Source organism: Streptopelia decaocto (assembly GCF_964273445.1).
Source record: "Streptopelia decaocto genome assembly, chromosome: 5".
Classification (NCBI taxonomy): Eukaryota; Metazoa; Chordata; class Aves; order Columbiformes; family Columbidae; genus Streptopelia; species Streptopelia decaocto.
The window spans coordinates 4,729,656-4,753,490 of NC_138659.1; the positions used below are offsets into that span (position 1 = coordinate 4,729,656).

The following is a 23,835-nucleotide window of genomic DNA, read 5'->3' on the forward strand; positions in this document are numbered from 1 at the left end:
GTGGTCATTGCGAACAAGCTGTTGAGAGCTCTTCCTAGGCCAGATGTCTTGGATATTTATGGGTCATCTCCCCTATCAAGGCAGACGGTCGCATCAGTGATGGCTGCTTCACACTCTCCAGCAACTCGGATTATTACTCATCTTATCAACTGCAGGCAACGATACCTTGTGTGCTTCTAGAGAGGCCAACCAACTTTGTTAAATAAAATTAGATCTAGTAATAAATGCTTTCGTCTGTGCGAACCTTTTCACATTCCGTTTCCTCTCATGCTTCTTCCCTCTGCCTTTCATTGGGGTTCTTGCATCTTCGGAGAGCACAATTTCTTTAGATTAGCTAAAGACAGGATTGTCTCAGAATAAACTGCCCTCCTGGTATCACTTTATTTGAATAACTAGATCTTCTAACTGTTTAAAATAAAACAATATTCAAATATTTTGAGATCTTAACTGAATAAAGACAGTTCTGTCAGTGAAAATATTTACAGTAGCCTCACTAATAGAGAACGATTTCAGCTTCCTGAATCTCATTATGATGAACTGGGCACCACTGCGAAAGGGAAACAAATAAGAGATGAATAAAAACAAACATGTAGAAACACAAACAACTGCCTGGAGTGACATTAATCATTACAAAAAATCTGTCAAAAACATCCCTCTGACTGGTATCTATCAAAACATCTCAGCAGTCCATCATTGCATGGCCACAGTTCAGATGGAGACAGAACGTGCAACAGCCAGCACAGCAAATCTCACACAGCTCTGAATTTCTGAGCTAATTATTCTGTATCTTGGAGCACTGCAGACATGGCTTGTTTCCTCCTGGATGGCCTGGAACCATCACTGTCTCCTCCCTTCTCAGAGGGTGCAATGTCTGGCAGCTAATTATGCAGAACGAAGTGCTGCTTACCCTCTGTGTTTCTAACCACCCACAGGAGAGAGTAAACCACTGGAAATCAAGTCCTATTAATGCAAAGAGAGAGGAAAAAGAAACAAACAAACAAACTCAAACTGAACTATGATCACTATTTCCTCTCATTTGCCGTCTGGGCACGGTTTAGGAGTCCCCCAATTACAGCAAATCCTAGTAATGCAGTACTGAAGAATCTGATTCTCAGAGACAAGATCACCACTTCAAACCTTCCCCCACATCCCTATGAGCAGCAGATACCAGATCTGGGAGGAGAGAAGCAGAACAGTTCTTCTTTTCCTCTTAGAAAACATGACACTACTTCTTTCCTGCTAAAATACCATCTTTACTAAGTACAGGTGGACAACTTTGCTGAGCAGGACAGATCTTCCTCCAGGAGAGCAAGGCAAATTACTGCTTTACAGATGTGTCTACTCAGCTGAGTTTCCTTACCCTTGACAGACAGGAAACCCCTATGTGAAATGAGCAGCCACAGAGCAGAAGTAAACAAGCCTAGCGTTTATAAACTGGTATCTTGTTGTTCCATAAATAGTTGTTATTACCCAGGAGATCAGATCTGCCCAAGGGAGAAGAAATGCCTGGTACCTGTACTGACTACAATCCCCAACAAGGGAAAAAGACAGAGAAAGTTTGTGGTTTTCTTCACTTAAATCAGGACCTGCAAGCATATCTTGCTTCCTTCAAATTCTGGAAATCCTTTCTCAGCTGTTCCAAGAGCAGCAGGAACAAGTCCAGCAAGGATGGACTGAGTGCTGGCCTGTTAAACAGAGCCTCGGGACCAGCATCTTCCTTTGCAGATGCCTGAACTCCACAGACACCGTTTAAGAAAGAAATCAAAACCAAAAACAGCTGGCCACCACTGGCTCTAAGGTGTTGCCTGTTCTGCCACAGCTTGCATTAAGCCTGCATGGAGCCGGATACTGTGGCTTTAAATACTTATCCACCAGGTTACACATTTACAAACAAATTCTTAAACATAAACAAAACTTGCAGAGCAGATACACGCTGTGCTGCTTATCCCTAATTCACTGTTTAGTGAAGCATCTAGTCCCCGGGATCGTTCCAAAGTTGGTCCTTTGTTGCCAAGGTGGAGCAGGAGACCTTCCCACCACAACACTGCTGTCCTATGGACTTGCTTGTGCTGCAGCTTCAGCCCAGCAGTGCCCGGCCAGCCCAGGACAGCACGTCACAGCGTCACAGACCCCAGTGGTGGTGCAGGGACAGGGAAAGAAAGCCATCATGTCCCAAACAGCTTTCCCTTGCCTTTTGTTTTCAGGTTATTTAACACTATTCCACCCCTCCTGAAGCGTTCATAGGAACCGTTTATATTTGGAACAGCTCATCCACAGGCAAGTCTTCTATCTCAGTGTAAACCTTCTGTAATAGAAAAAACAAAATAAAAATCCAAAAAGGAACACCTCAGGTGGCTAATACAGCATCACCTTCCATTACAGACAGAAGAGAGTCCATAACAGAGATAAAAGCAGATACACATGCACCTTTTTATCTAGGAGGGCAAGATGTAAAGCATTGTGTGTCTGTGCACAGGCACATTTATATATTCTTCTTGGTTTCAGACCCCACAGAGGGTCACTCCTAGATAAACCAATTCTTTTCTCAGCAATCTCTTTATCACAGTGACATCACTTTTAGCAGTGTGGTTCTACATCTCCTCCTGGGCATGCACTTGTGTAAATACGAACCTAGGCTGGCACAGCTGATCAACAGATTTGAAACATGCTAATATTGGTGTGACACAAACATCAATTTAGAAAGGGGAAACCATATAAAGCTCTGAAATTTTTTTTCCTCTCTTTTTTTTCCAAGAACAGTACAAGATGTGTTATTTGAAATGTGCACAACTCTGAAGCTTACATCAGTTGATTAAGCTTGGAAGAATAACAAATTAGCATGGTGGATGCAATGATTTTCAGGAAAATCACAACGAAACACTTCTCTCAAGAGAGCTGGGCACAGTTTTTCTGCTTCACAAGCTGGACACTGGAGTAAATTACAGCCCTGACTCACACATAGAAAATTCCCGTGCAAGTCAACCAATGACTCAAAGTGTTTCAGAAGAGAAAAGATGGCATCATTCTTACAAGTACGGCAGATTACACAAAAAGGAAACAATTTCTTTCCTGAATGCATAAATCTTCAGAAATTTAGCAAAATAGAAGCGGAATTAAAAAACACAGTGAGTAATACTGGTGAAATATGTCACCCTATTGCACTCAGCTTTGCTGCAGTATGTGGTAACGCACTTGCCTTGGTTTCCAGCATCACAAGTGATTTGGGTTGAACCGGTGAGCAAGAGTCCTGGGAAACTGCAGGAACCTCACCAAGCTACTGCGATCCCTATTACAACAGTTACAGCATTGCTACTGTAGCATTTAGTAATTAATTTATGGGTTTGATTTCACTGCATAATTAGCTCAGAATTATAGCAAAAGGTAGCAAGAAAATAATTGCCAAAGGAGCTTATGCTGTTCATGCTGCGGTGGAGTCACAGCTTCTACAATATTATTTGAACAACATTCTCAAGTGACTTTTCATGTCACTACAAAGAGAATTTTTAATCTTTCCAGTTTTACCATCGTTTGCCTGATGTAGAGTTGCAGGGTTCCCCAGACTGTTTCTAATTTGGTCTAATAACCTTGCATAAGTTATCAGGCTTGCTTTTCATCCAAACTCTTAGCCAATGTACATCGGCTCGGTAATAGCATCCGCATGCACTGACACTCCTGAAATGTTTCAATAATAGAACAAAGTGTGACAGTAAAAGATGAGGAGGGAAAGGTAGAAGAGGAAAGTAAATTGACTTGAAATCTACCCTAAGATAGGAAACTCGATGAAAACCACCAGTAGGGAGTTCAGAGGAATAATTATTCACTCTAAACACAATGCAGACCCTCTGAGGGAAGCTGGATACTTTTCTACAGCAAGAGGAAATCACTGGTGCCAGACAGAGCTTCAGAGATACCAGGGAACTTCGGTGGAGATGATGGGCTGGATCAGTAGCGATGAACCTTCAGACAGTCAGTCAGAGTTTTAATAAAAAGAGAGGTACCCAAAAACACTTACTGGGGGGATTTGAGGAAAAGATAAGAAGGTAAGACATGCATATCAAAACCGCAGCGATATTACACATAGCGCTTAACTTCCATGCTCACTGATATTTTTCATTCGTTTCATTTCACGCTCACTGATATTTTCATTCGCTCGAATGCATTTAGATCCTCCAGCAATCTTTGCTTCAAGGTTTTTTCTGAAAGTCAAACGTTCTTATTGGTATAGCTTTAAGAGCAGATGGGCGACAGCAATGGAGCCCAAACACATGCACAATAAAATATGCTTATTTGGCGGTATGGATTGAGTTTATAGCTTCTATTACAACCATACACGCTCAGGAAAATATGTTTGTTTATTTGTATATTTGCAAAGCTGTCCCTTATTTTTGGTTAAAGTTCATAATTTGGAAATAACTGTAGAATTCTGGATAACAAAATAATGCAAAACAGAATAAAAAGGCGGTCCGGTTCCCGCTCTGGCAGAAGCTGCAGCGCACTCACGCTGGAGCGCCAGCGCATCTGCTCTGCACCTTTGGCGAAGCCAGCGAGGCGCACACACCGTGAGGCCCATGCGCCCGTGTTCCAGCTTTCATCTAACAGTCTCCATTCACAAGTCACGAAAAGGAATCTGAAGACAAACTTTTCAGGCGCAAAGCCTGCACGTCACATGGATTCTCTTGTTTTTTTTTTAAACTCTCGAGAGCGGTTCAACATGAAAGATTTCAGCTCCAAAAATGGATCTGATGTAGATTCTGCTGTCATAATTAGCACTTGGGCATTGCATGTATGACTTTGCACATGGTTTAAGATGAAAAAAAGCACAGGATAGTGAGAACAATCTGCACAAACTGAAGGTGAAATGAGATACCTAACTCCTGGCCAACAGCTCCCCACACCTCTGAACCAAACTGAGATCCTTGAGCCTCAGCTGTATAATGTTCTTGCCCATCTATCTTCTGAACTTGTCCAAACTCCTTGAAACACAGAAGCCACCCAGTGCATTAGAAAAAGCTGTAAGGCAAATGTAAAGGTAAGTTTTGATTGCTCTGCTATGATTAAATTCCTCATTTCTGAGAGCTACCAAGCGGCACTGCACCTTCCCACCTTTTCTGTCCTGGTGCCCAGCTGGGCTTACAGAGTGTGTGCAGTCCCATCACCTTAGCTTTATATTCCCAATCTGCGTCCTTGGCAAGGCTGGTGTAATGATTTGGGAATTCCATCAACTGGATCAGTGAACTGATCCGGGTTAAAAAATAATATTGCACAAAAAGAGTAGACGAATGGAGGAGGGAAAACTCACGTTATTTTACTTACCCAGCTTACTGCACTGCCCACAGGCAGTTATGCTCCTCGGGTAATGGAGCAGCACAAGGGGCAGCATGAACTCCTCAAGCTAAGTGCCATAGAGAAAGGGGATGCATTGAAAACAAGCCTTTTTTTTCTTTTTTAGGTAAAAATCCACTTTAATGTTATGCCACGTCTACTTCAACCCGACCGCAGCTGCGTGCAAACCTTCAGGGGCTGCCAGGAGTGAAGGAGTGAGCTGCTGCCATTGAAGTTGGGTTTGAAGTACAAGCTCCAGTTGGTTAATCGGTGCTATGAGTTTAAGATCTAGCAGTGAAGTTCTGAATACACAGTTTGATCTCTGGAATTACATTCCTGATCATTGCTCTCTACAAAAAAAAAAAAAATGAATGCAGGGAATCTGTTGCAGAGAAATTAGTTATTTGAGCGCGTTTCAAACGGAGCTTTGGTTACCACCGTTTCTGTACCAGAGGTTTGCAACACTCTGAACTTGAGTTATTGAATGTTGCCTCTTAATCCCAGCTTCCTCCTTCAGACAAGGCAGGTGGAAGGGACTGAAGCAGCCAAGGTGTTGTGAAGGGTGATCCAATTGCCCCATTTACAAATAGCACCAACAGCTCAGCCAACAATCCTAGTTTCAACATTAAAAGCAAATGTCTCCTAACAGGCTGTGCTGTAGGTTCACTAAAGCCCAGCCAGCTGTGACAAAATATATTTTGTGAGATAACATACTTTTCACCTTTAAGAAGTGTGAGAGATTTAAGTCTCCCAAATGAGCACATAGCAATAAAAACAAACACAGGAATTATCCAAAGGAACATATAATGGGACCTGTTGTGTACTCTGACCCAGTTCTGTCACTCAAAATTGACATTAATACATATTTTTTTTTAAAATCATTCTCTTTGTAAGCGCCTTCAACTTGTATATAATACCTAACACACAAATTGCAGAGGCGAAATAGAAAATCATCACTCCAGAACCAAACTATATGGGGGGAAAAAAGGCACTAATTCATAAAAATCACAAGGAAAGAAAGGCAGAGCAGTGCAAAATGCTCCCTTTGCCAGCAGTGAGTGGGTCGAGCAGCTGACCGCACGGGATGGTGTATTACTGGAAAAGCCACGGGGCTCTGGGTGGGGAGGTGCTGCCCACACACCAGCAGTGATCTGAGGAGCGTTACGGTGTGCGTGTTTCGGCTTGTGTGTTTGTTTAGCCTTGGTTTTACAAAACACAGAGCAAGGAGGTGACAGGAGGTAAACGTGAGCAGCGGCACGCTCCGGCTCCCCAGGCACGAGCCGGGCATCGAACCCAGCCTATGGCTCAGAGAAACTGGAAACACTGACGGCTCAACCAGCCAGGACACAGGCAAGTCCTCTGTCATCCCTCCTTTCCCCTCATGCAAGTACTGATCTCCTTTAGCCAGAGTTAACCAAGAAACTGAGGGAAGCTAATGATGCTCAGGACTTCCCAAGAGAAAATACACCTGCATCAACTTGTCCATGGTAATTCAAACCTCTATAACAAATATTTCCTTAGTCTTTGCTGTGGGAACAGCAGAATAAGCAAGATACAGCATCTGAGGAGAGTCACAATAAAAACTCCAGGTCAGTGCTCTGGCACCCCCAAACACTCTTTAGGACACCGGCACATACAAATTTCCCTACAGGGCTGTGATTACAGCAGTTACTGGGACAGCAAACGTAACTTTGAGCTGTGAAACAATCTCCTCCATCATTGTACGCTATTCCTGAACACACATGAACAAGAAACTTAAGGGAGGGACGAGGGTTTGGGTACTCTCCATTCCTAGAACAGGAGTAATCACATTTTGAAGGAAAGGGGATGGTCTTTTTCACAGCAGCATCTGGGACACAGCGACGTTCCTGTGCGACCTCACCCAGGCGTTCCTGCTCCAGCAGGGGGATTGGACTGGATGATCTTTTGAGGTCCCTTCCAATCCCAAACATGCTGTGATACTGTGACCCCGACTTCAGGGGGAGCCTCTGGAAGTGCCAAATCTTTTCTTGGACACAAGCCACTGACAGTTTAAATTACCAAAATGAATACACTGCAGTGTATTTCACAATGAGATCTCTATTGTACATATAGAAGACAAAAAAAAACCCCCTACTACTAATAACTAATTCAGCATATATATACAATTATATATATCTTAAAATATTAAGAGATAGTACCCACTGCACCTGAAGAGACACAGCAGCAGATGGATTATGCTACAGTCAGGGAATAGTTTGAGATTCCCAGAGCAAACCTCAGTAGCAAACTAATTATCCAGCCTGTTTCTTCAGTGAGGTCTCACGAACCACGTGAAGCTGCCATCCTTTGGCATCCTCTGCTTCCCCTAAACAGTCTGTCCCAAAGGGCGCAGCCGTCACCTGCGCTGACAGTCTCTGAGCTCGGGCCCTGTCACTTCAGTACGAGCCCATGATGGAGATGACAGTAATTCATGAGGCACCGAGACAGCCAAACACAAACTCAGATCTGAGCAGAAGGTTAAAAAGTCTCTTTTTAAAAATATTTTTTTAATTTCTGAATATCTAAGTAACAAAGCAGGGAAGTGTGGGCTGAAAAGATGCTCTTGTGTGCTTATTATAAGAGGCACAGCTTCCTAGAAGGGGACATGGAAATGAATGGGGAAAGATTTGGGATGAGGGAACCACATTTTGAAATTATCCCAATCCAATTATCCCAATCCCTATTAAAGCACTTGCTAAAGCTCCAATTCCACCTGATGCCCCCACCCCCATTTGCGTGTAAGAATGCTTTTTTTCCCTGAAGTATAAAAGGTCTATAAACTGTATCTGCAAGACAGCAATGGCAAAGGAAATTCTGCCAGGCTCTGGTATCAAGGAGACAGGAGTCTACCCTGTAACTCTAGAGAAAGGTCTTGTGGAGCTGTACAAGCTATACATGACTGGAGACACACACAAGAGTCCATGACCTACAGTATCAAGGGGGAACTAAACATCAGAAAAACAAAGAATGACTTTAGAGAAAGCAACTGAAATTCCTATGTCTGGCATAAATCCGTGCCACGTATTCTCCACTGATATGAAAGCTTAAAAATGTTGAACTTTATGTACAAAGAAACAATTTAGCATGAAAATAGAAATGCAGGGGAGTTTACAGGAGAGCTGGTTTTCCACAGAATGGAGAGTGGGTTGCTCTATTGAAAAATAACAACAACAACAAAGAGTGAAGGAAGTGGCAATTGCTAATTGACAGCAAGTTTGCACCAGAATAATCAACCCAAGCTGATTTTGTTTCTGAACTGATATAGCAAAGAAGTTTGTGATTCATGTATACAAGCCTATTTTTTAGCACCAGTTCACTAGAAATAAATGTTTATCATCATATCCTTGGTTCTAAAAAATAGTCCTACATATCTGAATCACAAATGTTAAATTCACTGCTTTGCTCACAACACCTATAGATTTGTTGTATGTTGAACTTCCCCTTTCCCTCTTATTCAGAAATCTTTTCAGATACTCTTTATCTTTCTTTAAATACTTCTTTCCCATGTTCTCTTACCAAACACAGATTCACAAGTCTGCAGGCTGCACACATTCCCTCCTCTAATTTCTAGTAGTATTAAATAGCTGCCAGCTTACAAGAGCTTGTGGTTGGAAAATTGTCAGTAGTTGAATTCGTCCGGGCTGGCGTTTCAGCCACAAACTGTGGGCAGAGGCCCCGTCTCGTGTGATAAAGAACAGAGCATAGAAAAGGAAAGAGAACTGGACGCTGGCAGCATCATTTCCACAGCAGGGCCAGACATGCGGGAGACGGCAGCGTTACCACTGCAAACATGAGTTAGTGCCTTCTACAAAAAGGTCAAAGCATTCGCTCCAGACTTGTAGGTGACCTCAGACCTACTAAAAACAGTCTAATTCACTGAACAAAGACCTACTGATGCCATTTTATCAAAGATGCTTGTCATTTTCTTTCTATCATTCCAAAACCAGTAGCCTTACTTGAGGTACTTTGAGTCACTATCTACTGTTGGGAGATTTGCAAGAGGCAGAATCATATTGTCCTGGAAAGTGAAAAATGAGACAACTCCTTTGTTTACAAGGAGCAGCAGATGCAGCCCATCGAGCCAGCTCCTACACTGAGATCACGCGTCCATTCCTCTTGGTGGGGAGCCACTGTCATGATCCAGATTACAGCATGTTTTTCTGAAGCTATGCCAGTTTGCCTTTATGGCATAATAATTAAAAAATCCAGAAGCAAACCAAACAGAAAAACAGGACCAAATGTCCACTTAGCCTCACACTCGATGCCTGTGTCCATTGCCCAAGATTTTAGTAAAAAGCCTAAAAAACAGGGAATATATAAAGCTACAATCTTCCCTCAACATCCATTTAGGTCCCAGCCTCTTGCAACTTAGAGATTTCCTTGCCTGGTTTTGAATCTTTATAGTCAACCAAACTGTGAATATTGGTGTTTGTTTGTTTGTTTTCAGTATTTTGTCCATTATGAAACTCATTCTCAGACAATATGCAACTGGAAATAGCATGAAATAGCACTTCCTTCATCTATTTTAGACATGATACATATATTTATATTTAGCATCCCGGAATTTTGTACTAAGGGAAGCAGTCACCTGAACACCTTCTCCATGCCATTCACTATGTTGCATATACTCATCAATCCTCTCTGCTCCCTGATTGCTCTTACCTCAAACTGGAAAGTCTACATTTATTTAATCTTTCTGAGCATGGAAATAGCTCCACATTTTTCTTTACTCTTTATTACCACCATATATACCTAATTCTTCTAGATCTGCTTCAAAATAAGTTGAAGACAATTAGATGTGTTATTGAAAATAGAAGCATAAGGTGTATTTATACAGGGCACAACATCCTTACATTTTCTGCATTTGTCTCCTAATATGTCCACTGGCTTTCAACCATCACTGGTCAGTAAGTCACAGAACCACCCACAGTAATTCCAAGGTCTCTTTCCCGATTTGCAAGGCATGACTAAGTGCATCACTAGGTGTCTGCTGTCAGATCAATCTTCTCGACAACCACTACACCCATCAGAACTGAACTTGGCCTGTTATTCTGTTGCCCTATAGCTTAGCGCTGCGAGATCCCTCTGACATTCCTCAGCTTTTGGTCCTGCTTCCTGGAAAAATGTGTCAGCGCTTTACTCTTTATTTTCTGTTCCAGACAGTTTACGAGCACTTGGAACAGCAGAGATCCCAGCACACATTCTCCAGAGGACTCCGGGGGTAACATCCCTGTTCCGTCCAGTCTTCTCATACAGTTTCCAATCCTTACCTATTCTCTACTTAACTACTACAGGATTACACCAGTTTAATTTCCCAAAAGTGTTTGGTTGGGAGTTTTTTGGTTGTGGTGTTGTGTTTTGGAGGGTTTTTTTGGTCATTGGGTTTGCTGTTGTTGTTGTTTTTGTGGTGGTTTTGGTTTGTTTTTTTGTTTAAGAAATGCATATTGTATTAGTTAAATCCCCTTTATCATACGCCCTTCCAGTCATTCAAAGCAACATGAACAGATTTACAGGGCAGGAGTTCTTGCTGCAGAAGACAACTTGACTCCCCTCTATCATCATTTATTCCTGTGAACGAACACTAATTCTATTCTTTTTTTTTTTAATATAGTTTCTACTGAGGTGCCTCATATAGAAACCAGGCTCACTGTTAGTTTCCAGTTTCCCAAACACTCCATGGGCCCCTCTTGAAAAGCCTGACACGTTTACTGCTTTTCATTCTTCCATTCTAAGGCCATTTTAAGCAATGATTATACACAACCGTGTGTAACTCGGCAACTTCCCTGAGTTCTTCACAAAGTGACAACTTTTCCTAGCAATTCATTGTGCCAATTTGCTCCAAAACGTCAACCTTCTGTCAGCTTCCACCAGAAGGGAAGGCTCCACGTGGGAACTGTTCTGCAGTGAATAGCCATGCAAATAACCTCTCTGCTCGGGCTTCACCTTCCCTTCGCTCCCATGTAATAACATGATCGTGTATCAGCCCTTCAGGATCTCTGGCAGGCTTTCTCCTTTTGACAGCTAGACAAAGAGCATTAATTTTTTCTTATGCCTTTATAAAGTTGCTACTCAACATTTTTTTGGCCTACCTCATTATGGTTTATATTTAACTTGCCAAACTTAATGCTCTTTCCTATTCTCATCATTTGGATACAACTCCTGCCTCAGAAAGAAGACTTATTTCTAGGAGCCTTGTTTATTATTTTACTGTTTAAGCCAGTCTTTGTTCATTTTTGTAGCTTTCCTTCCATCTCTTATTTCCCCTCTTTTCACAGACTTTAACCATCAAAACTGGACACAGTATTCTAGAAGCCTTGGGTTGTGGGGTTTTGGGGGAGAGCTGGGTTTTTAATTTTAAATCAGTGCTGCACACAAAATTTCTCAACTTATGTGTGTACATATGAACCTGAAACAGCATTACAGCTATGATGCTTTGTTGAGATTATATGAAGCTTTCCCTGTGTCTGTTTCCAAGACAGTTTTTCTATCGTGAAGGTATAATCTGCATTTGTTCCTCCCAGATGTCTCATTTCATATTGTATGCATTAAACTATATTTAGTTGGACTGTGGCCATTTAAATCGGGCAGCCCAGATTGGTCTCTAAAAGTAACCAAACCTTTCTTTAGTACTCTTCAATAAGCATATCATCTGCATACTTAATCCAGGATTTTTTCCAGCCAGGATTATTGATGAAGGCGTCAAGCACTGCTAGAATGAGAACATATCGACTGAGAACCTCATTTAAAAATAAAATAAAATAAAATTAATCATTCCTTACCAGCAACCACATCTCGAGATTTCTCAGGATATTGCTCTTTAGTCTGTGTAGCGCTTGCTTATGCTTGGTCAAGTCTGAACTCACATTTTTACTGTTGAAGAAGCACTTACCAAGAAGAGTTACATCCTCTGAAAAATATTTATTCTATCTCAACTATTTCCATCATATTTTGCCTATTTACATTTAAAATTGCACTAAAAAGTCAGGAACCTTTAGAATGGGAAAACATTTATTCGTTTTATTCATGCTTGAAACAGCCAAACCAACTTTATCCAAATAATAAAAACCCAACAAAAACACACATTTTATGGCAAAGACCAAGCCCAAAGAACGTCAGCCGCAGAAACAATGTTTTCCTAATGTTATGAGCAACTGAAACCAAAAGCTACAATAAAAGAAATCAGGCAGTTCATATTCTTAAATCAACAGGCAAGCTAATTTGGCTTTAAGAATTCTAAATATATTAAATTATGGTACTTGGCTTGGTAGTATTAACTTTGCATAGTTCTTTAAGTAAAAGAGAAGCTTCAGAAGAGAAAGAAGCTTAAGTGTAGCATGGAATTCTTTGCAGTACTATTGGTCAGCCACCCTTACACCAATCCTAAATGAAATAATTAAATGTCCAACACTGAATTTAATTAATGAAGAATTAGTGAACATCATGGAAAGAAATGTCAACCTTAGTGAGGTTTAGGGCTCACACTAGAGAAGCAACTGAACAGAAAAGCCCAGTGGGACGCTGTCTTTAGAACTATGAAGATAATTTTCCAATGTATGAACAACGCAACAAGGACCTAGTTAGACTAGAGACACGTTACTACCTCTCTGCATGGTATTGGTTCAATGCATTTATCTACAGGGAGAAGGTGACTGAACAGCAATCTGTAAGTAGCTGCTGAGGCAGAGAATAAATAACACTTTGGATTCTAGCAGGCAAAAAAAACCCTTCTTGAAGGCAAAGTCTTAAATCAATTTGAAATTAAAATAAGATTAATATTTTTGCAATAATGAGTTTATCCATAGGAATAATGTAGCACATTATTACCAGATTCTCCAACAACTGAAATCTTTAAATCAAGCTAACAGGCCTGTGATCCATGATGAATTTACCAGAAGAAAACATCATGTCTCGTGTCATGAAACAAATCAGGAAAAGGGGCCATTGACGGTATTTTTCTGGCCTTAATAACTGTGCTAGACAATCTTCTTTCTTCAGCGTATGTAATTTATCTCACCAGTATCAATACAACAGCAATGCCTTGGAAAGTGCAGTTAGGTTTCAGTTGTATAAAGGAAGGAAGGCTTTAGTTTCAGACATCTTACTACAGGTAAATTACCTTCTATTTACATGTAATATGTACACAAACATAGATTTAAAAGCACTCAGAAGGTTCTAAAAAGAAGATGATAATGAATCTACCTTCAGTTCTAGTATTTATATACAAATCAAAGTTATAAAATTCACACAGGAGATAATACTGATAATTATTTGTTTCACCCTGGTGATCGAGAACATAGTCTCAACACTTAGCGTTTTGTTTTTAAGGCCTGGCTGTAGTATCTGCTGGTTACAAGGCAATGTCAGGTTTAATTTTTCAAAGTTTGCAGGTACCATGTTTGCCCATAAAAAGGAAGCAAGAGGATACCACCAGCTTCAGGCTTGGTCACTCAACCTAACCTCTATGTGAGCGACTCCCTCCTCAAAAGAAACAAAACTTATCTTTTAGAAAAGTATCAGTTGTTTTAAAAAGTCCACAACCTCTTTTTCCAAAAAGGTCACTGCATTAGAGCATCTCTTCCACGTGCATTAGAAGCTTGTACAAAGGTCAAATAACTATTTGGTCAGATGTTCCATTTGATGAACCAAACTGAGATCCTTGAGCCTCAGCTGTATAATGTTCTTGCCCGTCTGTCTTCTGAACTTGTCCAAACTCCTTGAAACGCAGAAGCCGCACAGTGTATTAGAGAAAGCCATATGCCAAATGTAAAGGTAAGTTTTGGTTGATCTGTTACGATTACATTCCTCATTTCTGAGAGCTACCAAGCAGCGCTGCACCTTCCCACCCTTTCAGAGGGAAATAAATTCTGAAGGAACTAGTGACACCTCCCTTAACAACTTCTCAACACAGTAAGACACACAACTTGTTAACATGCCTTAGACTCTTTGGAAAACACGGTGGCAAAGCCTCCAGGCACCTGAGGAATTGCTCTACCCTGTTCTCCCAAGCACAACAAAAAAGACCACACTTTACTACTCCAGATAACTTAATCTGTCACTTTAGGGGATTGCATCATTGGGTACGAGTAGTGAGCCTGACCACACATCTGTATCATGCACTGACAACATAATTTGTTTCATTATTCAACACACAGGACTCTTTGAGCAAGGTCCTGGTCAGAATGAAGTAAGTTAAGCCATTGACCACTCAAACAGCCCAGAATTTCAACACCGATGATCCCTGGAACCAATCAGGCTACAGAGTAAGGACACTTTTCAAGTCAATCTCTGCAGATCACCCACCCTAAAGGATGAGAAGTCATCCGGGGAAGAAGGGAAAACAAACAGAAAACCAAAGCAGTAATTACTTACTTTGGGAAGATGACAGTCATGAGCGCTGATGCATAACCAGGCTTGCACACTCCCTCAGAGAAATTTGCATACTTGGATGCCAATTCTGGAGGCCTGTGAAAAAATAAGTAGAGAGTCAGGACTCTCTTGGCTATGAACTGGGTCTTGCAATTATCCAAGTTATTTTTTTCCTTATAGCTTTTCTGAAAAACAGCTGTGAAGAACAACAGCAAACACAGATGGGTATTTATTGTTGCCGTACAGCATCACAGGAGAACAACAAACGAAGGACAGGGTTAAAGATACCTGAAATACTAAATCACTAGTTTTGCTGAAAGATTTTCATGCCTAGGAAGGTGAATCTCATTGGAGAAAAATAACAAGATACCATCTTAGACTTCAACCTTTCAAAAGGACGGAAACATAAACAGCAGTTTGCTTTGGCTATTTTTCTAAAGTATGATCAAAGTTAAAGTTACAGAAAAGTATTACTTAGAAGACAACTTTCAAGCATTTGAAACAAACTGCCGAGCAGTTCTGACACGTTATCAAGGGACGCATCCTTTCAGTATTTGGAACAGATGACGTTGCTGCTGTTCTGTCAAGATGTGTCTTAATTCAGCTTGCCTAGTTATTTTCATGCAAAATTTAGAATACTGTGGGGCTTGGGGTTTTTTTGGTTGTAGTTTTTTGTTTGGTTGGTTTTTGTTGTTGTTTTTTCCATTTAGTTTTTGCACAAAAACAAGATTAGCAATTCAAGAAAAGATATTTAAGTCCAGTATATATTTTTACTATAGATCTACTGAGTCACCTGGAAAAAACATTTGATTTTGTGTCCCTGTTCACCACCTGCAAAACTTATACATTAATCCATTTCACGATAACATGACAAGGGTTAATTCACTTGTGCTTTCAAATTTATACTAGATATCTTGGTGTCAGCCACAGTATGAGAATTATCAATATTCCTCCCCCCTAAAAAAAAGGCATTTACAATGACACGTCCAACTTTCAGTGGAAGTTGCAAGTGTTAACTACCGCAAAGAATCCATCAATAATACTGTATTTGCTGCACCACTTTGTTAGCAGTAGGCAAGTAATGAAAGGTTTTCCCCTACAGGTTAGCAGTAGGAGTCAAATGAGGATAACGGTCCAGATCTGCAGAGTAGATCCACAAAAACTATTTGGAAGAGCCTGTTATTATCACCACCATGCTTTCTTTTCCAGGCATCACCGACACGGACATCACCAGCATCACTTAACACGCAAACCACTGCTAGATGTGATGAGCACAGATTGAGAGTCCAAGTGAGTGGAACCCTGAGCTGAAGAGAAGGTCCTGAAGAGATTGTGAGCAGGGGCACAAACAGAACCCTGGTTGGCAAAATGACCCATCTGACAGACAGCACCTCCATGCTGAACTAGTACTAAGTGTCCTTGTACTAGTCCTGCGGTCACCACCCAAAAGATCACTAGCCATTTCCAAACAGGTGATCAATAGATGGACAGGTAATTTTACAATTAGCCACATATGGTACCAAACCTCCTAAATCTATGTACTTCTTAAAGAGTAGAATCTATTCCTGCTGAACAAAAATCTAAACCTTCAACAGCTAGAAGACAAAATAAACTTGAGAAAATAACAAGTCACTACAAGCATTTTGTTTATTAAGACCTTTACAGATGAAAAGCACTGAAAAGCTTAAGAACATGGATCTGATTCTAATTTTGCCACAGATTTCTTGCAAAGTTTTTGTCAAAACGTAATATTTTACTGCCACAATTCTGCATCTATAGGACGGCAGAACAATACATTTGACTACTTACACTGTCAATTATTTACAGCACAGTTTAGATTTCTCTAAATACATTATATAGACATGGGGAGATTGATGTAAATGTAACATTGTCTAGCACAACCCAAATCCATGAGTTCCATTTCCACAGGTGATATTATAATCCATCTCTAAATGAGAGGTGAGAAAGCATCTAAGATGTGATCATCTAGAAGTCTGAATCCCAAAGACTTGCATGGAATGATTTGTGCTCTGATTCCAATCAGGGTCTCTTTAGAAACAGGCACAGGAAAGACCTGTTGCTGACAAACCAGGAGTTTTTAATGGTGGCAAAATATATTCCCTTCTGACATAGTCAATAGAGACAGTAGGGTGTGCAGATCACAGATTGTTGCAGCACTTCAGATATGAGGAAATGTGGGAAAACTTAATCTTTATCAAGCAAACTTAAGCGTTGCGGCATTGTTTTTGTTTAAGCAAAATACAGAAATCTCTAATACCAAAATCTTCAAAAACAAGTAGAAAGCAACTGGAATTTCTCTGGAGCCACCACAGCAGTGAGTCATTGCTGGCAAACTCGTGTAGCTATTTCAACAGCAGGCCTTTCTCAAATGACCTCAGTGGTCATACAAAATATCTGGTGCCACAAACAGGCATTTTTCTCTTTTCTGATTTAATGGCGCTTTCATTATCAAATTAAAATGTCACTCAGATGCCCATCGTGGTGTTTCTGCAGAAGAATAGTAGGCTGAAACCCTCGTGCATTCGAGTGGCACAGAATGCCAATCAGTGCCACGTACTGACGGGGGAGCTGTCAATTATGAAACCCACAAAGATATTCGGAGCCGTTAAAGCCCGAGGGCCAAGCTGTTAACATTTCTTGGATGTGATGAAGTTCATGATCCAGAGTGCCAGAGGCAGAACAACTCTCATAAGCCAATTGTAGCTGCCACCTCATATCATTCAACATTTGCTCATCTCCTTTCTTCTGGCCATGCATTGAACCAGCAGGCTAAAGAAAAACAGAAGCGGGCACTCTACATTTAAAATCCATCTAGGGACACGTTTTATTTGCTTGATTTCTCCAGATTACACATTTGGGCTATAATGTCATTACCAGCATGCTCATAATGATAAGCCTTATTAGGTGTAACTCAAAGCAAAACATGTAAAGTAAGGCTGGATACAGCTGTGCTGTCTACCATTCTGCTACCTCACAAAGCTATCCAAGCTAACATCATTTTAGACACATAAATTTGCTTTGTGTTTTTTCCTGCAAGATTCACAGATCTCACAGAGATTGCTCTGCCATCAATCAGACTGCAAAACATCCTGCACGAAGCATCCCACAGACAACTATTCCTTTTTCAAATGAATCCAGCTTTGTAAAAATCACAATGCTGTTAGTAGGTACACAGTTCCATAACAAAAACAGTGTACAGAACTAAAGTGTATGGATCAGCATCTCCTTCATATCCAATGACAGTGTATTTATTACACTGCTACATATATCGCTACTTCTTTAGTTATGTTTCTTATTTCCAAATGGAAGAAGCACCACTATTGAAAGTAGATTCTGCAAAGGCTGCCTGGCAGTTATCAGAACACAGTGCACAGCATTGCAAAAGCTTATGTTTGATTCTCATTTTATAATCCTGAGCGCTGCTTACAACAGATGGGTCAAGAACTAGGCACCAAACCAAGCAATGCTACTTTTAGTGCTTTCTAGTAAATAGCTTCATCTCACTAGCAGCATTTCGGTGCCTGAAATCCCAGGATCACACAGAAGGGCGCTGCGGGAAGCCACCCAGCGCCATCACGATTGTTATGGCACAAAGGTGCAAATCTCCTCTGCATCTCCCAGGTCCAAGCACATCAACTCCAGCTCCTGACTCTCATGCTCCTAGTCAGTCAGGCTGAGGTGGTTAAAGAGCTGGTGGAGGCAGCTGAAAGGATATTAATAGATTATTAGATTATTATTAGCAACAAGACTGGTGAAGGGACTTGAACACAAGACCTACGGGGAGAGGCTGAGGGAGCTGGGCTTGCTTAGTCTGGAGAAGAGGAGGCTTAGAGGTGAGCTCAGCACTCTCTAGAACTACCTGAAGGAAAGTTCTAGCCAGGTAGGGATTGGTCTCTTCTCCCAGGCAAAACATAGTGGTTATTATGAAGTAATAATAAAATGTAATTTGGCAGATCAAAAAAGGGCAGATTGCTAGATCAAAGCAGTTAATGCTAAGACCCCGTATCTACACTACACCGGACTCAAGGCATTTTACTCTAGATGGGATTCCGGTCAGACTTCCATGTCCAGATGTATCCATCACATACTTGGCTCAATGTTGACCAAAAGGTCAAGTTTCAGTATGAACCCTTAAGTCCCCAATTAAATATTGTTGCATTTCATAGATTCCTGGAATAAATCTTTCAGTTTAGTTTCCCCAAAATACGCCCAGGACTAAATTTCAAAACCAGTTTGTGAACTCCATCAGCATACAGTAGGAAACAATGCTGACGTTTGCTTCAAAATTCTGGGACTGCTTCAAACACGACACTAATAAAGACAAAACCAGAGTGGCTGGGGTGTAGCTTCATTTATATTTTAATTAATATCAAGGGGTCACAGATCTTTGAATGCTATTTGTTTTGTACATCACTTGTCAGAGAGAAAGAGAAGTCAATGAATCACAGAATATTAGGGGATTGGAAGGGACCTGGAAAGCTCATCCAGTCTAATCTCCCCACCGGAGCAGGAACACCCAGATGAGGTTACACAGGAAGGTGTCCAGGCGGGTTGGAATGTCTGCAGAGAAGGAGACTCCACAACCCCCCTGGGCAGCCTGGGCCAGGCTCTGCCACCCTCACTGAGAAGAAGTTTCTTCTCAAATTTAAGTGGAACCTTTTGTGTTCCAGCTTGAACCCATTACCCCTCGTCCTACCATTGGTTGTCACTGAGAAGAGCCTGGCTCCATCCTCATGGCACTCACCCTTTATATATTTATGAACATTAATGAGGTCACCCCTCAGTCTCCTCTTGTCCAGCTCCAGAGCCCCAGCTCCCTCAGCCTTTCCTCCCACGGGAGATGCTCCACTCCCTTCAGCATCTTTGTTGCCCTGCGCTGGACTCTCTCCAGCAGTTCCCTGTCCTGCTGGAACTGAGGGGCCACAACTGGACACAATATTCCAGGTGTGGTCTCCCCAGGGCAGAGCAGAGGGGCAGGAGAACCTCTCTGACCTACTGACCACCCCCTTCTAACCCACCCCAGGTACCATTGGCTTCCTGGCCACAAGGGCCCATTGCTGGCTCATGATCATGACTTCTGTTAATAAAAACAAATGCATGTTTCACCTACATAGTACTCATGTCCCATACACAGTAACAGCAGGGGACTGAAAAATGCCTTTGCATATCTGACTTTTACAATTAAATGACATGATCACCATGTCATCTGGACTGGCAGAATCTCCTTGAGCACGAGACGCTATGGAAAGAAGACGATCTGATGAACATTCCTCTTGGTGAGCGGCTGGAGCTCCACGTTCAACAGCAACACAGCGTGGTTTAGGAAACGCTGAGACAAAAGCTTAAGGAGCTCTGATTATAACGCTGCTGGAAGTTTCCAAACTTTGGTTCAAAGAATTACACTGCCCCATCATGTGATAGCTGCTATTTTTCTAGTTCCAGCTGAGGAAAAACTAAACAAAGAAAAGAAAGGAATGGAGAGATAGAAAGAGGAGGAAAAGCAGAATGCTTACACTGGAAGAGACAGGAAATGCATCTGTCACACTGTGGCCAGCTAAATGGATGTAAATATTTTCAAATGTGACTTCAGTATGTAAGCAAATTCCTCAAGGAGGTTGTACGACTAAATAGAAGGAGAGATGGCCCAAATCCCTCTTTCTAAAAAGATATGATGCACGCTAAAAAAAATGTCCTGTTCTGCTTCTCCACTAAGCACTGGCTTCTTCTGAAATTAATTTCTTAATGAGGGCAATCAACACATACTTCTATTTATTTATTTGGACTGCTCAAGAACACCAGCTGAAGAAGATTAGGTTACATTAAACTGGCCCAGGAAAACAAAGTTTTAAAGGCACTCCACCAAAACCCATGACCCATCTCCACAGCCCCGAATGAAGATGCGACACGAAGCCAACGCTGCCCCTTATGGCAACGCACGCTGGGCAAGGGGACAACAACTGCCACAGACCAGTAACACGCTGGAAATGCCCTTCACCCTTTGGGAAATGTCATCTTTGGACAAACACAAAAGGCACAAGGATCCCACTTCCTTCCTCAATTCCATTCTTGGTCTTTGACATACTAGGGGAAAAAAAAAAAACCCATACCCAAAAAACCACCACCACACATTCCTGTCCTGGAATTAGACCACTAGACAGAAGAAGGAATTTCAAGTTAGTCTCAGCAGTGCTAAATGCGTGAACATCTTAGGAAATACAGCTACAAGTGATTTAAGCATCAGAAAGGACTATGTCATTGTACCATCTCTTAGAGTTCACTGATCCCAGAAACCTGCCTGCAGCTTCTTAATTAATAATCTTATATCAAGTTCTAAAGAAGTGCTGGGATCCTCCTGGACAAAAGAATCACAATTTGTCAGGCTATAAAGTGTTTGTTTGTTTTAAATAAGTAAATAAACTAAATGCTGAGTTTATAAAAAGAGATTCAAGGATGCAGATAAAGAAATCCAAGCAAAGTCCATGGCACGTTTTGTATGTGACCTCATGCTGCGTTCCCCTCCAAGAATTGAGTAATATCCTGATCTCCTCTGTTTTTTATAGGCTTTCCCCTTTTTTGAAAACCTATGTTTCTGTTACATCTTGCCTTTGAGACTGGCAGCACAGAAAGGCAGAATGGTGTGCAAATAGACACGGGTAAGGAGTAAAGATAACAGTCCATTCGAGGGTTTGTTTGTGTCTTTAGAGAAACATGGAAAGGAGAAAACAACGGGTTCAAATACCAATTGTTAGTCTAAACAAAAAGCATGAAATACAGAAATTTTATTTCCACAGAAGGCAGCTGTTTAACAAAGAAAAAGAAAGAAAATAGGTGAAGATGACTGCTCCTGAGTTTTTGATTATTTATTAATCTTTGAACAAAGAAACTTTCAGCTTAATGATGAAGTAACTTGCTGATAATTAACATAACTCCTGAGTGCATATTATTGGACTTTCATCTATCCTAGATTCCATAAATCCAAAATCACTGGTTCCCATCCTCAATAATAAATATCATCATTCTGGTTTTACAGATGAGAGACAAGGATGACCTAAGGGAGGACAGTCACTTATTTGGAGATGGGATGTCTTAGGACTCATTTACAAGTCAATAAAAACTCTCTCAGCAGTCAATGGGGGTTCCTACCTGACCTGCTTTCTGCAAGAACTGTCTACAGAACATTTCAATAAACTCTATATCCCCAAATCAGAAATGAAGGTGTTCCCTAATATTAGAACATGCAATTCTCAAAACTTGCAAAAATAAAATGCTGTGATTCTTTATTTTCTCAAATCTCACTGTTAGCACAAGGGCCATAAAAAGTGAGCCAATTAAGTCTGATGGGAAATAAACCACTCACCTATCACATCCATTTTTGGCCAAATGAAGGAATGCAAAAAGATAAATTGAAATGTCATAATTTTGTTGCTGTAACCCTCGAGTCTTCATCACCAACCCTCATCTGTTACATCTACAAACGGGCAATGCTTTCCTTGGATCACGCACAGTGTTTTTCTATTTGTAGTGTAATGAATCCAGCCGTGTAGGTCCAGGAGAGATAAATAAGTGCTAAAGAGATGAGAATAATTCAATTAAATCCAGGAATCCCCTCCTCAGACTGGTAGGAATCATTACCCCTGAAAACAAAGATATTCGCTCAAAGCCTATAGCTGTGGTGAAAACAAAACACAAAGAAGATGAACAAAGAAATCTCAAAGCATCACAGTAAAAATTACAATTTTAAGTCTGTGGATACTACAGTTTGGTAGATTTGAATGTCAAAATCCAGTGTTTAGCTGTTTTAAATGCCAAATCAGGAAATGGGCTACACTGAGGTTTTAATCACCAAATCTTCCTTCCAAAGAATGTAGCTCATTTCATTGCAGAACACGGCCAGGCTATGGAACACTTCATTTCAGAGAAACTCTCAGTGTTTAGCTGGATGTGAGAGCCCACTGACAGAGCAGAAAGCCACAGAAAAGATCGACAGTGATTTATTTTTCACTGTTTCCCGTATCATTGAAGCATCAACCAAAATCATCCTAAAGACAGTAAAACACTGACAGAGGGCAGCACTTCTTTCATATAACATGCAGGTAATCGGGAGATTTCTTTATGTCAATATGTTGCAGAGCCAGATGTATAGATGGGATCCAAAGCTATTATGTATATTAAGAGGTCTCACAGCATCCCTGACTCAGGAATAGCAAAGCTTTGTCCCCTTGGAGGCTGGAGAGTGATACCGGAGCAAGGATCCCTTCACACTGGTGTATTCTTCTCCTTCCATAAACAATTCTAGGAGTGCTCTGAGAACGGACACTGGGGCAGGTGAACCTTTGGTCTGGTCATTTTTATTTTCCCACAAAGATAATAGCCCTTTCTGTTGCATTAGCAAATCTGTTTCACAGGCAACTAGCAAACACCAAACCTTAGGGGAATAAATCCCGCTTGGAAACATCTCTCTCAGCTACCTGATAGCAAATCTTTCACAAGAACAGTTCATGACACCCTCCCTTCTCAGTTTCTTTGGTAACTTTGCAGAGGTAATGGTGATAAAGGTTGCCCTTCAAGTGTTTATTTGGAAGATCTGGACAGCTTGGGAAGGAACAACAACTTAGCTCTTCTTAACCAAAGAAAAAGACAACTCTGATATGGTCTTCTGGGTTGAACTGAAATGGAGAGGAAAGAAACACTGGTCAGTGAACAAATTGCTTTAGATGGTACGTAGAGGTGACCTCACAATTGGGGAATGTGGTTTAACAGTAGCTTTACAAATTGCTGTATATGGCCATGAGGAACTGAATTTTTCTCTCTCTTCTTTCTGAAGCAGTAGTCCAAAACAAGCTGTCTTCACTGACCTATATTAGAGACAGATGTCATGAATTTAAACAGACATCAATTAATCTAATAAGTACCGCACTGAAGTCTTAAGAAGAGGAATGCTACATATAGGGAGGAAAATGTTTCCTCCAGAAACCTTGCTGTAAATACAGATGGGTAACACTGACCTGGAGGAACACTTGCAGATACTGTGACTAAACACAAAACTAACAAAAATCCACACTGCTTTAGGGTAAATAATTAAGAATAGCCAGAACTCTTAACAGT

At 41.0% G+C, this 23,835-nt stretch overlaps 1 protein-coding gene across 9 annotated transcripts in view; it reads right to left on the reverse strand.

Moving 5' to 3' along the window:
* Positions 1 to 23,835, reverse strand: part of ST3GAL3 (ST3 beta-galactoside alpha-2,3-sialyltransferase 3) — a 188,175-nt gene that overhangs the window by 98,884 nt on the left and 65,456 nt on the right. For all 9 annotated transcript variants that reach the window (XR_014184203.1, XM_082054126.1, XM_082054128.1 and 6 more), the window contains one exon: positions 14,713 to 14,805. Coding sequence is in view for 8 of the 9 variants with exons in the window: in XM_082054126.1 (XP_081910252.1) it covers positions 14,713 to 14,805 (93 nt within the window). In the remaining variant the exon portion in view is untranslated. The remainder of the gene's footprint in view (positions 1 to 14,712; positions 14,806 to 23,835) is intronic.